The sequence below is a fragment of the Eschrichtius robustus genome, chromosome 14 (assembly GCF_028021215.1).
Source record: "Eschrichtius robustus isolate mEscRob2 chromosome 14, mEscRob2.pri, whole genome shotgun sequence".
NCBI lineage: Eukaryota > Metazoa > Chordata > Mammalia > Artiodactyla > Eschrichtiidae > Eschrichtius > Eschrichtius robustus.
Window position 1 is genome coordinate 99,454,099 of NC_090837.1, and position 14,459 is coordinate 99,468,557.

The window sequence follows — 14,459 nt, forward strand, 5'->3', positions numbered from 1 at the left end:
TTGAAGCAGGACTCGCTGTGGTGTGGCGTCAGCATGTTTGTGGGGAGCAGGTCCCTGTCTGTGACGTGAGCCCCGCTCCGTGACCCTCAGGAGCAGGACAGAGCGTGAGCCACACAGCCTGCCATGAGTATTGACTGGCAGCTTTTCCAGGCGATCAGGTTCACGTTATGTTCATAATTCTAGTAAATTATAACAGTGATGGTAGTACCACAATTGAAAATGAAGACATGTCGGTGATCGAATTATGATTTATAAAGTACGCGGTTAAGTAATGTGTCCCTGGAGCATAGCTGGCAGTTGTACGGGTGTAATCGCTAATGTGGAAAAGGAAACGTCTCCCAGGCTTTCCAAGATTGATAGCACAGGGCTTCCCTGGTGGCGCAGTGCTTAAGAATCCACCCGCCAATGCAGGGGACACGGGTTCGAGCCCTCATCCGGGAAGATCCCACATGCCGCGGAGCAACTAAGCCCGTGCGCCACAACTATGGAGCCTGCGCTCTAGAGCCCGCGAGCCACAGCTGCTGAGGCCCGTGTGCCTAGAGCCCATGCTCTGCAAGGAGAGAGGCCACCGCAATGGGAGGCCCGTGCACCGCCACAGAGAGCGGCCCCCGCTCACCACAACTGGAGAGGGCCCACGCGCAGCGGCGGAGACCCAACGCAGCCAAAAATGAATAAAAAAATAAAATAAATGTAAAAAGGGGGAAAAAAGGAAACTTTGATTTAAAAAAAGAATGATAGAACAGAAATTTCTGAATAATGGAATTATAGAGAAAATTAATAAAATCTCGCCCCGCACGAGTTACTTAGCGTGGAGAAGTGTGAAAGCATAAACCAATTGCCTGTGACAACAATTACCCAAGTGTGTTACTAACTTGGCCTCTGGATGAGATTTAGCTTAGGCTCCCACTTAGATACATAATTTTTACACTCACCTTTTAATTATTTTGACCTTTGTATTATTGTCAATAATCACATTGTTAGAAATGTCTTAAAGCTAAGTTAGAGAAATAGTCATTCTTACATGGCCTGTACCATCACTGACAGCATCCAAAGGAAACAGGAAGAGGTGGCACCTCCTCTGCCCCTTCCACTGGGAGGGCCACACCAATGGGGAAAGCAAGCAGCAGGGTGTTAACTGCTCCTGAGATGAATTCTGAGTCAAAGACCTAAAAATTCCACCCGCCCCCAGCAGCTTTCTTCTTCTGTTAGAAGGACCACATGTAGCGGCAATCTGACCCAATACGGGGATAACATCCCAAGAGGGGCCGTGGTCAGGGGAGGCCAGTGGTCAGAAGCAGCCTCCATGTGAACACCAAGCATCTCCCGCTCAGACACCACCCCTCGGGAGTGGTCAGCAGATGGAAACTCCACCTCCACCGGCTCATGTGTTAGGCAGTGCCTTGCAAATCAAACCGGGGCTGTGCACTGGTAAAAAGAAATGAAACAAATGAGGTTGGCATCCAACTAAAAAGTTTAGAAGAAAAAGGCAAGACCAAAGGAAAGTAGGAGAAAGAAAAGATAAAGGAAAACGTGAAAGTAACAATTGAATAAGCAGTAAATTCAAAAGCTGATCCTTTGAAAGGTAAATAAAATGGAAAAACTGTTGGCAAAAATAGTAAATAGTACAAAACAGTGAATGCAGACTAAGAATACACACATAAAATTATGCATATGAAGAGTGTATAATAGATGAGCTTAAATTTTTATGAGAGTATATTAAAACACAGCCCAAATGCTATTATTTTTGAAAACCTCATTAAATAACCATGTTCAGGAAAAATATATATTAGCAAAATGGAGTCTAAAGAACTACATTAAACCTGGGTAGACCAGAAAAGAGGAAGAAACAAAACTGTCTCTTTTGTTTTAATAGATGATATGATTGTCTCCATATAAAATCCCAAAAAGGCTCTACCAAAAATTTAACTCTCTACTAAGATTTAATAAGTGAGTTTACCAAAGTTGCACATTATGATATCCATATACAAAAATTACTCATATTTGTATATACTAGCAATGAGCAATTAGAAATTGACATTTTAAAATGTACCATTTATAAAGCACCAAAAAAACCCCCCAAAAAAAACCATGAAATGCTTAAGGGTAGATCTAACAAAATATGTATAGGATTTGTATGCTGGGAAGTGTAAGACAATGAAGAAAAATCAAGGACAGTCTATATATGAGAACTATATTGTGCACATGGATTGGAAGACTTTCTGTTACCACAATGTCAGTTGATTTTTTATAAAGATGCCAAGGAAATCCAGTGCAGAAAGGATGATTATTTAAATAAATGAGACCCAGAACATTTTTTTTTAACATCTTTATTGGAGTATAATTGCTTTACAATAGTGTGTTAGTTTCTGCTTTATAACAAAGTGAATCAGTTATACATATACTTATATCCCCATATATCTTCCCTCTTGCATCTCCCTCCCTCCCACCCTCCCTCTGCCACCCCTCTAGGTGGTCACAAAGCACCGAGCTGATCTCCCTGTGCTATGCGGCTGCTTCCCACTAGCTATCTGTTTTACATTTGGTAGTGTATATATGTCCATGCCACTCTCACTTTGTCCCAGCTTACCCTTCCCCCTCCCCGTATCCTCAAGTCCATTCCCTAGTAGGTCTGTGTCTTTATTCCCATCTTGCCCCTAGGTTTTTCATGACCATTTTTTTTCCCTAGATTCCATATATATGTGTTAGCATACGGTATTTGTTTTTCTCTTTCTGACTTACTTCACTCTGTATGACAGGCTCTAGGTCCATCCACCTCACGACAAATAACTCAATTTCGTTTCTTTTTATGGCTGAGTAATATTCCATTGTATATATGTGCCACATCTGCTTTATCCATTCATCTGATGATGGACACTTAGGTTGCTTCCATGTCCTGGCTATTGTAAATAGAGCTGCAATGAACATAGTGGTACATGACTCTTTTTGAATTATGGTTTTCTCAGGGTATATGCCCAGTAGTGGGATTGCTGGGTCGTATGGTGGTTCTATTTTTAGTTTTTTAAGGAACCTCCATACTGTTCGCCACAGTGGCTGTATCAATTTACATTCCCACCAACAGTGCAAGAGGGTTTCCTTTTCTCCACACCCTCTCCAGCATTTATTGTTTGTAGATTTTTTGATGATGGCCATTCTGACCGGTGTGAGATGATATCTCATTGTAGTTTTGATTTGCATTTCTCTAATGATTAATGATGTTGAGCATTCTTTCACGTGTTTGTTGGCAATCTGTATATCTTCTTTGGAGAAATGTCTATTTAGGTCTTCTGCCCATTTTTGGATTGGGTTGTTTGTTTTTTTGATGTTGAGCTGCATGAGCTGCTTGTATATTTGGAGATTAATCCTTTGTCAGTTGCTTCATTTGCTAATATTTTCTCCCATTCTGATGGTTGTCTTTTCATCTTGTTTATGGTTTCCTTTGCTGTGCAAAAGCTTTTAAGTTTCATTAGGTCCCATTTGTTTATTTTTGTTTTTATTTCCATTTCTCTAGGGGACCCAGAACATTTGAACATCCATATGTAAAAAGAGGCTAAACTAATCTCTCTCACTCTTACAAAAATTAACTCAAATTGGTCAGAGACCTAAATGAAAAACCAAAAGTATAAAATTTCTAGAAGAAAACCTTTGTAGGCTTGAGTTAGTTAGGCAATGATTTTGTAGGTCACAAACAGTACAAATTGTAAAAGAAAAAAATTGATAAACTAGACTTAAAGGTAAAAATCCTACGTTGTTCGAAAGACATTGTTAAGAAAATGAAGACAAGCCACAGATTTGTAGGATATGTTTGCAAAATGCATATGTGATAAATGACTGGTAGCCAACATAGATAAAGAACTCCCAAAATTCTGTCATGAGAAAACGACCGCTCTGTTTACACAGAAGCAAAAGATTTGAACAACTACATCACCAAAAACAGATGTGCATGTTGACTGTGTAAAGCCACAAAATAGCAAGGCTTTGCGCTTCATTCGGGTGACTGGCCTTTTGCATGTGAAGAAATGGTTAGAGGTGAACTAGTAATCCCAGGGCGAGAATCAGGTTTCTTACGCTCGAAGCCCAGATCACACTGGACTAGGGCTTCATCTCCATCTCTTTCCGGGACCTAGGAGACCGCCTCTCACAAGCCAGCACCCAGAAACTACTCCGTCTGTGTTTTCACGCCTGTCTTCAGTGTCCCGTTGAACTTGCCACTGTTAAATCACCTTAAATCATGATTGTTAGTTCTCGCTGATTCAAGAAATGTCTTGTGCTGGTTCCTGAGGGTAGAGCAGTGAGCCCAGCAGGCGTCGGGGGTCTTGGGGCTGGGGGCGGCCCGGGTGGGTGGGGGGCGTGTCAGCGTGGAGGGAGGGGGAGCCACAGCGGAGAGAACGGGGGGTTTGGGGGACGGTGACGGGGAGCCGGCGGGCAGCCCCGGCGAGGCTGGAGGGCGGCTGGTGGCGTGTGGCCGCAGAGGCCCGGGCGGCCGGCGGGGTCGTCCCGCGGCCATTCGCAGGCTTGCTCGCTGTTGTCCGGCTCCGTCACTGGACGGTCGGCTCCGTCACGGGGGACCCCGAGTGGGCTGCTCTCAGCGGGCCTGCGCGGGGCTTCCAGGGGAGGCCTTGGCCGGCAGAGCCTCCACTCCTCGCTGTGCTCTGGCCGCCTGGCGAGTCTCCACCCTCGGCAGCGGTGCTGTTCGTTTTGCTGTAGGGGCGGCGTCATGCTTTCAAGACGTGTGTTTGGTCTAATTGCTTAAACGTCCTCAGGAAGAAAATAGAGTCAAACTGCCCATTCCTTAGAAATTTTCCTTCCTCTGCTTTCGACGTTTAGTATCACTGGATGTAAGTGACTCTTCAGAGCCTTCTGAAAGGAACACCTCTAATTTATTTCGGACGCACAGAGGGAGCAGCCCGCATCCTGACCCACTTTCCCCCAGCCCCGCTGCACTCCAGGGCCAGGTGGCAAAGCTCAAAGCCGCAAGGGGACCCTCCGGTCGCCATGGGCATCGTGGCGGCCTCCACTGAGGTGCCGAGCGCGTGGCGGGAAGTTCTGCATGTTTGCGTCCCCCCTTCGTGGCTGCCGGCTTATCAGTCTGTTCAGAAATGTTAAATTTTACATCACCAGAGAGAATCCTGCCCAGCGCTAAGCAACTGACGTTAGAAGAGAACTGAAGCGTCCATCGCGTCGAGTGCTTGAACGCTTTTCTCCTGGTTGGCATTATATAGCGAAACCTGACATGCTTACTGACCAGGAACAGCTGTGCCGATGCTGGGCTAGGCAGCAGAAGCCCGGCGGACTTCTCTGACACGTCGCTACCCCCAGTGGGTTATGAAACCAAGCATAAACTAAACAGTAAACAGGTGTGAGTCACCAGATAGAGAAACCCGGGTCCTGACTGCAGCGGGACCCAGTGAGATGAGAGCGTGTTCGCAGGAAGATGCAGTCTGCAGGTCAGAGTGTAATAGTAGCCTTTCACTGTGTAAACCGAAAGCGAACCTTGGGGTCTTGGGTCATCTGCAGACACAGAGAGGTCGTATAGAAATAGTATATGGAGTTTCACTTTCGCTTTACATTTGCACTGGGGTTGCAGAGTTGTTGACTTGCCCCCTCTCGACGTGCTGACGTCCAGGTGTATTCTTTTAGTGCTGTAATTTGGAGTATATCACTGATGCTCTAAATTATAGTACTGTATCCTCGTGGCGTCATGTCAGGATCCCGGCCTTCTTCAGCATCCTAGTAACGCGCTGGAAAGCCAGGGCACGCGGCTTCTAATTCGAGCTCCACGGTGACTCACTGTGTCACATTTAATGCGTTCGTGGGACCCCAGAACTGTCAGGGCCCCTAGAAAGCTGATGTCATCTGCCCTGTAAGCCAGCGCTCGACTCCGACATCAGGAATATTGACAGGCGTCTCCACTGCTGCCAGCAAACCAGGACGGACTGGGAAGGAGCCGTTTCAGTGGACACTGGCACGGGGGTCAGGAGTCCGGCGGGGGCCCGGCCTTCAGAGCCGGCTGCGCTCACGTGTCTCGTGGAGACCCTGGTTGCGGCCTCGTGGACTGGTTGTGACGCCCCGCTGCCGGGCGGGACGGTGGCCACAGCCAGTGTCCCCTTGGGCAGCGGGGCGGGAGCGTCCACCGCGGGCGGCCTTGCTGCGGCCTCGGCCGCTGGGCTGTCGGGCCGTCTGGTGCTGCGTCGGTCTGTTCTCTCCTTTGCTGGAAGCTCCCGTGCGTGAGTGCCTCCCCCTCGGGCTGCCCAGCTGCGGGGAGGACGTCCCTCCTTCGCCTCTGCCTTCTCTGTCCGGGGTGGGCTCTCACTCCCAAGCTGGCCTGGCCCACCTGGGCTTGGGGGCCGGGCTCGAGCCGGGGCTGTTTGCTGGCGGTTGATGGACGTGCATCCTGGGCCTGGTCGGCGCAGGGCTCCCTCGAGACACCAGCTGCAAGTCCGGGGCCCCAGGACCCCCCTCAGCGTGACCCTCACTCCCACTCCTGCTTCTCCAAAGTTGCCGTAACCTGTTTATCACAGGCCGACGCTACCATGTAAACTTTTTAAAATACCAAAGGTTTTTATAAGGTGAATTCTGATGTATTGACTACATATAAAATAAGACGAAATTGTAATTTAAAACCGTATAAAAAGGTATGTGTCTTTACTATTCTGAAACAGTAGTCCTGCTTGTCTGTTTAGGTCCTTTGCAAAATCGTAGAAAATGTTTGGGAACTAAAGTCACCCTGTCCGGGAGAGGCTGGGTACCATCTGTCCTGGACCCCTTTCAGGGAAGCCATGTGGGAGTGTGTGGGGAACCAGGCACCAAGGGACCGGCACAGGCGACTGAAAGTGTCGCCCTCGGCTCTGCCCCAGGGCACCCCCGCCCCACGGGGCGCCCCTGCAGCCCCAGAAAGTGTCTCGCGCTGGCTTTGTCTGCCTCGCTGTCTTCGGACGCTCTGTCCACCCGCAGCATGCCACCCACCCCCCGATGTCAGACACTTGACAAGCTTGTCGGGACTTTTCTGCAGTTATATTTGTGGGAAATTACTTGGAAAACCTCATTTTTAAAGTGATTCCCGCTCTGCCTAAATGGCTTACGTGAGGAAGGGTGGAGGGTGAAACCCTGACGTTGAATTGATCATCAAAGTGCCAAATGCCCCACGGGTGGGTCAGACCTCAGCATAACCCTGGGAGGTCGTCACCATCTTATCGACGAGGAGACTGGGGCTTAGGGGTGCAGCCTGTCACCCAGATTCATGGAGCTGGTACACGGCACTCGAGGATTCCGACCTGAGCGGTCTCACCTCGGCACCAGAGCTGCTGAGGATCTCGTCAGACGGGAGATTTCAGGAATGACTCGGATAGACGAGTAACATCTGCACACTAGACAGAATTTAAAAGGCTCTTGAATGATATGACTTCTCAGAACCCCAGGTCAAACGCTGAAAGCACAGGTGGTGAAAGGCACTGCAGGCGAGGGCGAGGCGCCAGGGTCGGGAGAGGCCCAGAGCCCCCAGGGGGAAGGAGCCACTGCCCGCCGGCCGCGGGGTCCTCACCTGCACGGCGGGGGCAGCACGTCATGAATTTCTCGCAGTGAGGTTGCTTTTAAAGACAAACTGAATTTTTTTTCTGAAAACGCTTATTGTCATAAAAATTACTATTCATAAATGGTGAACTTTAAAAATTACTTTTCCACTTAAGATTTTTACGTTTAAATAATAAATGATTGTAAGTAAGAATACTTTCTATTTTTGAGTCCTTGCCACATGCCAGGGAGCCTCCTTTGATCGTTTCCCCTTTAGAACAGTTTGCAAATACATCTTCCACAGAACGGGCGGCTGAGCCTCAGTACGCAAAGGGCCAGGTCACGGGGCTTCCAACTGTCGGAGTCGGGCTTGGCGCCCGGGCCCGCCCTCCCTGCAGACGTGCTGGCCGTGGCGCCCCCAGTCGCCAGTTGGTCCGCGATTGAGGCGCACGAGGGATTCAGGGCGTCACTGTCGCGGGCGTCCTCGAGCCCAGCCCCGCCTGCTCTCTGAGCCGCCCAGCCCGGCGGGCGCTCCGCGTAGATCTTAAACCCTGGCTGTCGGCCGCTGGTAACACAAATCACAACCCAAGTGTGCTCACCAGCGGCCTTTATCTTAGACGGCGAGACCAAGGCCCTCTGTCTCGCCGTGTATCGCTTCCCTGTAACGAATACTAGACGCGGCCTCAGAAACAGCAGGGCCTGGACGTGGTCGGTTTCGTCTTTTGGTGGCATCTCGGCGAGCTCACTGACCGCTGGCCTGATGCCCCTCCCCGGGGAGCGAGTGGCCTCACGTCTCGCTGGTCTCCCGCAGGTGGCCCTGGTGCAGTGGACGGAGAGCGTCGGCCTCACTCTGGTCAACAGAGACCTCACGTCCATGCAGCTGAGGACCCCCGGCGGCCAGATCCTGACCTACTGCATCCTGCAGACCTTCCCCTTCACCTCGGAGAGCAAGCGGATGGGGGTCATCGTCAGGGTACGCTGGCCTCTGTCCCCGAGCTGGCCGCCTGCTCTGGTCACTGTGAGGTCACTGCAGCGGCCTCTCAAGGCTCACTCCAGGGCTGTATGCTCGTCACAGTGTTCTGTGATGATAAAATCCAGACTGATCATTCATGCCGAGAAGCTGGTGTGGCTCTAATAGTCATGCTTTAAAACGGCTTTCCTAAGACGGCTGAGGCAGAGTAAGTAGAAGATGTTCATGAAGTTTTGAAATCAGCTCGAGCTGCTTTGTTTTCCACAGCAGTAGCAGCCAAAGAGTTTACCTGAAGAATGATTTATGACCATAAAGTTGCTAAAATATACCCCTATTAAATTTTTTGTAGCGAATACCACAAATACATCTTGCAAGCTGGCTAAACTAGGAAGCTTATTCACTCAAGCTCTGGAAATTTGAGAGAATTTACCTTGCAGTCCAAGGCGTATATTCATTTACAGATGTTATTTCAAAACCCTCAGCACAGCATATTGAGAGCCACAGTTATGCTCTCGGTTCCTGCTGGCCTGAGCATCTAGGGAGGACACAGCCCAGCCCTGCTTAGAAGGTGTCTGAGTAACTCACCCGGGGGAGTGGGTTCACGGAGAATTGCCCTCCTGGTGCGTTCCCGTTAAAGCGGCCCCCCCAGCAGCCGCAGCGTGGCGTCAACATGTCTGTGTTCACTCCCGTCTTGTTACAGGACGAGTCCACGGCAGAGATCACGTTCTATATGAAAGGTGCCGACGTTGCCATGTCCACCGTCGTCCAGTATAACGACTGGCTGGAGGAGGAGGTATGAGCTGTCCACATTGTGCAGATGCTTTTCCGAAACTCAGGGCAGTGACAGAAGCACGGCATCCTTTCTCCAACTTGTAGGTACTTGCTGGTGTCACTGGAGTGAATCAAGGTGCCGGGTTTCACACCAGACACCGTCGGTTCATAAAGCAGAGAGGATAGGAGTACTGTAAATTATAAATACTGTACTTTCTGTGTGAACAACTGCTATTTTTGGTTTCTGTGTGAATACGTGTAGATGTGTGCAAGTGGGTCCTTATGAAGAATATTTTGTTTATTTTGGTGAAGAAATAGAAAGCATCCCTAATCATTCACTAAAATATTCTGAAATAGTATTGTGCACATAACCAGAGTTATATTTTAACATGATATTTATTTTGTAACCTAAATTATTTACCAGGATATTTTAGTTAGAATTTAATTCTAATACGTACATAGGATTCACTTTAAACGTGGAGATAAGATCCAAATATAACCAATCCTATATTTTCATCAAATGCTCCCTGAACAAATACGATTTGTATTTAGCTTCATGAGATTATTTGTTGTTTACGTTTATGTATTTGTAAAAACTTAGATTTCAGAGTAAAACTAAACCGCTGAATTTATGAGCGTGACCCCCTTCACTGTGTGCATGTTGTCGGTGCGGCTCAAGCGTGTCCACCCCCCTTCGGGCCTGGAGTCTGTCTGTCAGTCCAGGGGCCACAGCCCACGTCCACGACGGTATTGGTAATATGAATCAATAGCTCCTTCAGGCACTGGATTTAATCAGGGACATGAATAAATTAAATTCCCTGAAGACCTAGTAAAATGCCATAAAAATTACTTTGGGTCATAATGATGTGCAATTAATTATAAAATCCTTGTTTAATTTATTTAGCTTTATGAGGTCAAATCGATAAATGTCTTGCAACAGACAGATAATGTCAGACTGTTTTTCACAAAGATAATTTTATTAAAAATCCTTTGTGCATTTATTTCCAACATGGTAGTTTCTCCCATGGACAAATCTTTCAACACCCTCCCACCCCACTCTTTGTTGTTAATACTCTTGTCGTGGGGAAGCCTCTCACTTTATTCAAACGCCAGCAGCTACTCAGAGCCTGAGTTCACAGGGGGCTGTTCTGTGTCACAGAACCTCCCAAGCTGGATTCTTGGTTATCAGCGTGTGTTCCCCAAATACTAAAGAACAAAACACACCTCCACTGTCCGTCCTGTGGCGGAAAGGGCGACTTTGTAAAGCCTGCAGTGTGAGCCCATCCTCTGCGTGGACGCGATGCCCGCTAGCCGACGCGGCGCCGCCTGGGGGGCAGCTCCTTCCTCTCAGCGCAGGCCCCGCTCTTCGCCCCCAGGTGTGTGTTTGTTAGAAACGAGACGGAGCTAGGATTGGGGAGCAGGGTGGTACGAAGGGGCACCGTGGCGTCGCCCGCCGGGCCCCAGGATCCGCGGGCCGCGGCGAGTGCGGGGCTGGCGCGCGAGCGGGGACCTCTCCGCACCCGGCCTGGTGTGTGACAGCGGGCGGCAGATCAGGTCTCCCCAGCGGGTTAGAAAGGAACCCCAGAGACTCGGGATGGTTTATCCTGAGGACGTGCCTGCGGACGTTACCAAGTGCAGTGAACGAGCTTTGCCGTGACCCGGGATCGGGGGCCTCTGCCCTTGAACGGACGGGGCCGGGCGCGATGGACGCGCGTGGAAGTGTGTCCCCGAGCCGGGCGGAAGTCCCCTGGTATCGCTGATTCCGAAGGGCGGCGGTCGGACGCTCCGAGTCCCGGCTCCCTCGGTGGCCGTGACGGCCGCCTGCACGGCTCGTGTGGCCGTGTCTGTGTCGAGCACACGTGCAGCCCGTCCCGCTGCCGTAGTGGGGAGAGAGCCGTGCCCGGCGGTCGGGAGGCGCAGGGGTCCCGGGTCAGGCCGGCCGCTCCCGCCCTCCCGCGGGGATGTGGGTCTGGCGGGATGAGCTGGCGGAGGACGTGGCCGTGACTGCAGGGGGCGGTGGCCGGGCCGCGTGTGACCTGCCTCTCTCTTGCAGTGCGGCAACATGGCCCGCGAAGGCCTGCGCACCCTCGTGGTGGCCAAGAGGGCGCTGACGGAGGAGCAGTACCAGGACTTCGAGGTGAGCGGCCGGCCTCCCGCCGTGGCCTCGGGGAGACGGTGCGCACGGGGGTGGCGCCGCGGGTGTCCCCGCCTCGGCCAGCCCTGCGCGAGTCACAGCACCGCCCGCCTGTCCCCAGAGCCGCTACAACCAGGCCAAGCTGAGCATCCACGACAGGACGCTCAAGGTGGCCGCCGTGGTGGAGAGCCTGGAGCGGGAGATGGAGCTGCTGTGCCTGACGGGGGTGGAGGACCAGCTGCAGGCGGACGTGAGGCCCACCCTGGAGATGCTGCGCAACGCGGGCATCAAGGTACCGCGAGGCGGCGGGCGCCCCCTGGAGGTGGTGCCGTGAAACCCGCCCGGGGTGGAGGGTGCGAGGGCCTTGGTGAGCGGAGGTCTCTGCGTGTCCGCGGAGCCCTGGGGGCTGCGCGCGCCCGCCACCCAGACACGGCGGCTGGCTCGGGCGGCTCTGCTCCCGCCTTCCCGGCGGCCGTCTGTCCTCCTCGGCTGCCTTCCGGGCCGCGGGCGGGCGTCCTCACAGCAGCCGGAGGCCTGTCCCGGCCGGAGCTGCTCCCCAGGCAGCCTTTTATCCGCTCGGGGAGGTTTTCCCCGTAGGCCGCGTGATGCTCCCTGCCTGACCTACTGACCTACTGTCCTGCTGTCTTTTCCTAACGGTTTGTCCTCTTCGGGTCCAGGGGAGATTAGCACGTTGTGGTGTAAGTTTTAGTTCTCAGGAAACTGCTTTCTTGCCTTACTTACCTGTGCTCTCACTGAAGCTGAAGTTCAATTACAGATGGCTGAGAAAATGCATTTCAGTGCTGCCTCAGGGACTGAGAGTGAAAAAAGTACAGCTTGCTTTTAAAAGAAATACTTGTGTCTGACTGGAGCAGAGAGAGAGAGAACTGGAGGAAACTGTCAGAAGGCAAAGCTGTGGCCGGCTTCAAATAACAATACACTCAGCACGTTCTGATGAGGGCACCATGACGGGCACAGCAGGGGGGTCCCTGCCGTCCAGGCCTCGGGCCGGGGAGATGTCGGAGCCTCCGCACCCGTTCAGGGCCGTGGCGGGGGCGGCCGCTGCTGTCTGCGTGTGCTGTCCAGGTGCTAGTCAGAGTGGAAGAGAGCAGCTCAGACTCAGGACGGTGACCCGATCTAAGCCTGTGCGGCCAGAGGCTTGCGTGGAGAAACATGACTGACTAGAGGCAGACGACCTGCTCATTCCATTGTGATGTTTCGCGAGCTCCCCATCAGTCTCGCTCTTGGGTGTTGCTGCTGGGCTGTCAACACAGCCGAGGCCTGCACGTTTCTTGTGTAAAGATTTGGGTGCTTGTATTAGCTGCTTGCTAAGCTCTGAAGTCAGTAGGCTTGCTGGGGTTCTGCCCTTTTTCCTTTTCATGTTCCGTCAGGAGAAGCAGACTCTTTCGTCCCGTCATAGTTCAAGGATGTGGTTTCAGCCCGTCCTCTGAGCCTGAGAGGTGGCGCTCGGCCAGGCCACACGTGTCCCTGAGTTGTCAGCAGCGGGACTTCTTGTTCTGTGGCGTTAATTGTCCCCAACTTTGTCACGGTGACGTGTCGTTGTCTTAGATCCAGGCTCGGTAAAGTGAATATTAATGTGTAACATAAACAAAAAACACAAACCCTCAGACACTGAAAAGAGCCACAGGTAGATTGTGCCTAAGCAGAGAACCGGTATACCATGTAAATTTTTTGTTTCCTATTCCCAAAAATGCATATTTATGTATGATACGTATGATACATCTGAAAAATTCAGATGATAGCGAGAAGTTGCTGCAGTTATAGAAAAGATATATAAACCATCCTGTTATGTATAAAGTGTCCTGATTTTGCTCTCTTTTCAGTCTAAGGATATTTACACATACGATATGTGCACGTGTTTGATATTTTTAAGTAAAAGTGGTGTTTGGGAGTTCCCTGGTGGCCTAGTGGTTAGGATTCCGGGCTTTCACTGCCGTGACCCGAGTTCAATCCCTGGTCTGGGAACTGAGATCCCACAAGCCATGCGGCATGGCCAAAAAGTAATAATAATGATAATAATAATAAATAAAGTAAAATAAAAGGGCTAGATTTTAAAAAAATATTTTTTTTAAGTGGTGTTATTTGACATGACTTATTTGATAGGAAACAACTTTCGGGTTAACTGTTGCCCGTTTACCCATTTTGAACCTCAGCTTTCAACCGAAAAACTCACACAAGTGAGAACAAGGATTTCAGGGTCCCCCTAGCTCTGCAAGCCCTCGGCCTGTGGTCCTTGGGCCTGTTTGCTTGGCCTGCAAGGCCGTGTAGACGTAGCCTTCTGTCATACTCAGGCGTCCTGCTCAGCCTCAGCCGCGAGGCTCCTAATCCCCGGTCATTCACCTGCCTCAGCTCTGCTGCTGTGTCTAAACGTCACTTTGCTCTTACCTGTTTCAGGTAAGCAAGTCGGCAGAGACTTTTATTGTGGTAGAATGTGCATGATGTAAAGTTTACCATCGTAGCCATTTTTAAGTGCACGGTGCAGTGACACTAAGTACATTCACACTGTCGTGTAACAGCAAGCACCCTCCACCTGCCTTAACTCTTTATGCTGTAAAACTGAAACTCTGTCCCCGTGAAACGCTGGCTCCCCCTCCCCCTCCCCCAGCCCTGGCACCCACCATCTCCTTCCTGTCTCTACGAGTCTGACTCCTCTGGGGACCTCAATCAGGTGGAATCATGCGGTGTTTGTCCTTTTGTGACTGGTTCGTTTCACTCAGCATAGTTGTTGCAGGTGTCAGAATCCCCTGCCTTGTTTAATATTCCTTGTATGGATGGACCACATTTGGTTTCTCCATCATCCATCCATGGACTCACGCGTTGCTTCACGTTTTGGCTGTCGTGAACAGTGATGCTGAAAACACGGAAGTGCAAATATCTTTTCAAGCGCAGACACTTTTCAGAGATGGACACGTGACAGAGTTGGGGTTCACCAGCTGAAACTCTTTCCCAGATATGGATGCTGACGGGTGATAAACTGGAGACGGCCACGTGCATCGCCAAGAGTTCTCACCTGGTGTCTCGAACGCAGGACACGCACGTTTTCAGGCCGGTAAGTGTACG

At 50.8% G+C, this 14,459-nt stretch overlaps 1 protein-coding gene across 9 annotated transcripts in view; it reads left to right on the top strand.

Moving 5' to 3' along the window:
* The window catches only part of ATP9B (ATPase phospholipid transporting 9B (putative)), a 252,828-nt gene that overhangs the window by 215,796 nt on the left and 22,573 nt on the right, over positions 1-14,459 (top strand). For all 9 annotated transcript variants that reach the window (XM_068562639.1, XM_068562640.1, XM_068562641.1 and 6 more), the window contains 5 exons: positions 8,318-8,479; positions 9,177-9,269; positions 11,301-11,384; positions 11,503-11,673; positions 14,350-14,448. In XM_068562639.1, coding sequence (XP_068418740.1) covers positions 8,318-8,479; positions 9,177-9,269; positions 11,301-11,384; positions 11,503-11,673; positions 14,350-14,448 — 609 coding nt within the window. The remainder of the gene's footprint in view (positions 1-8,317; positions 8,480-9,176; positions 9,270-11,300; positions 11,385-11,502; positions 11,674-14,349; positions 14,449-14,459) is intronic.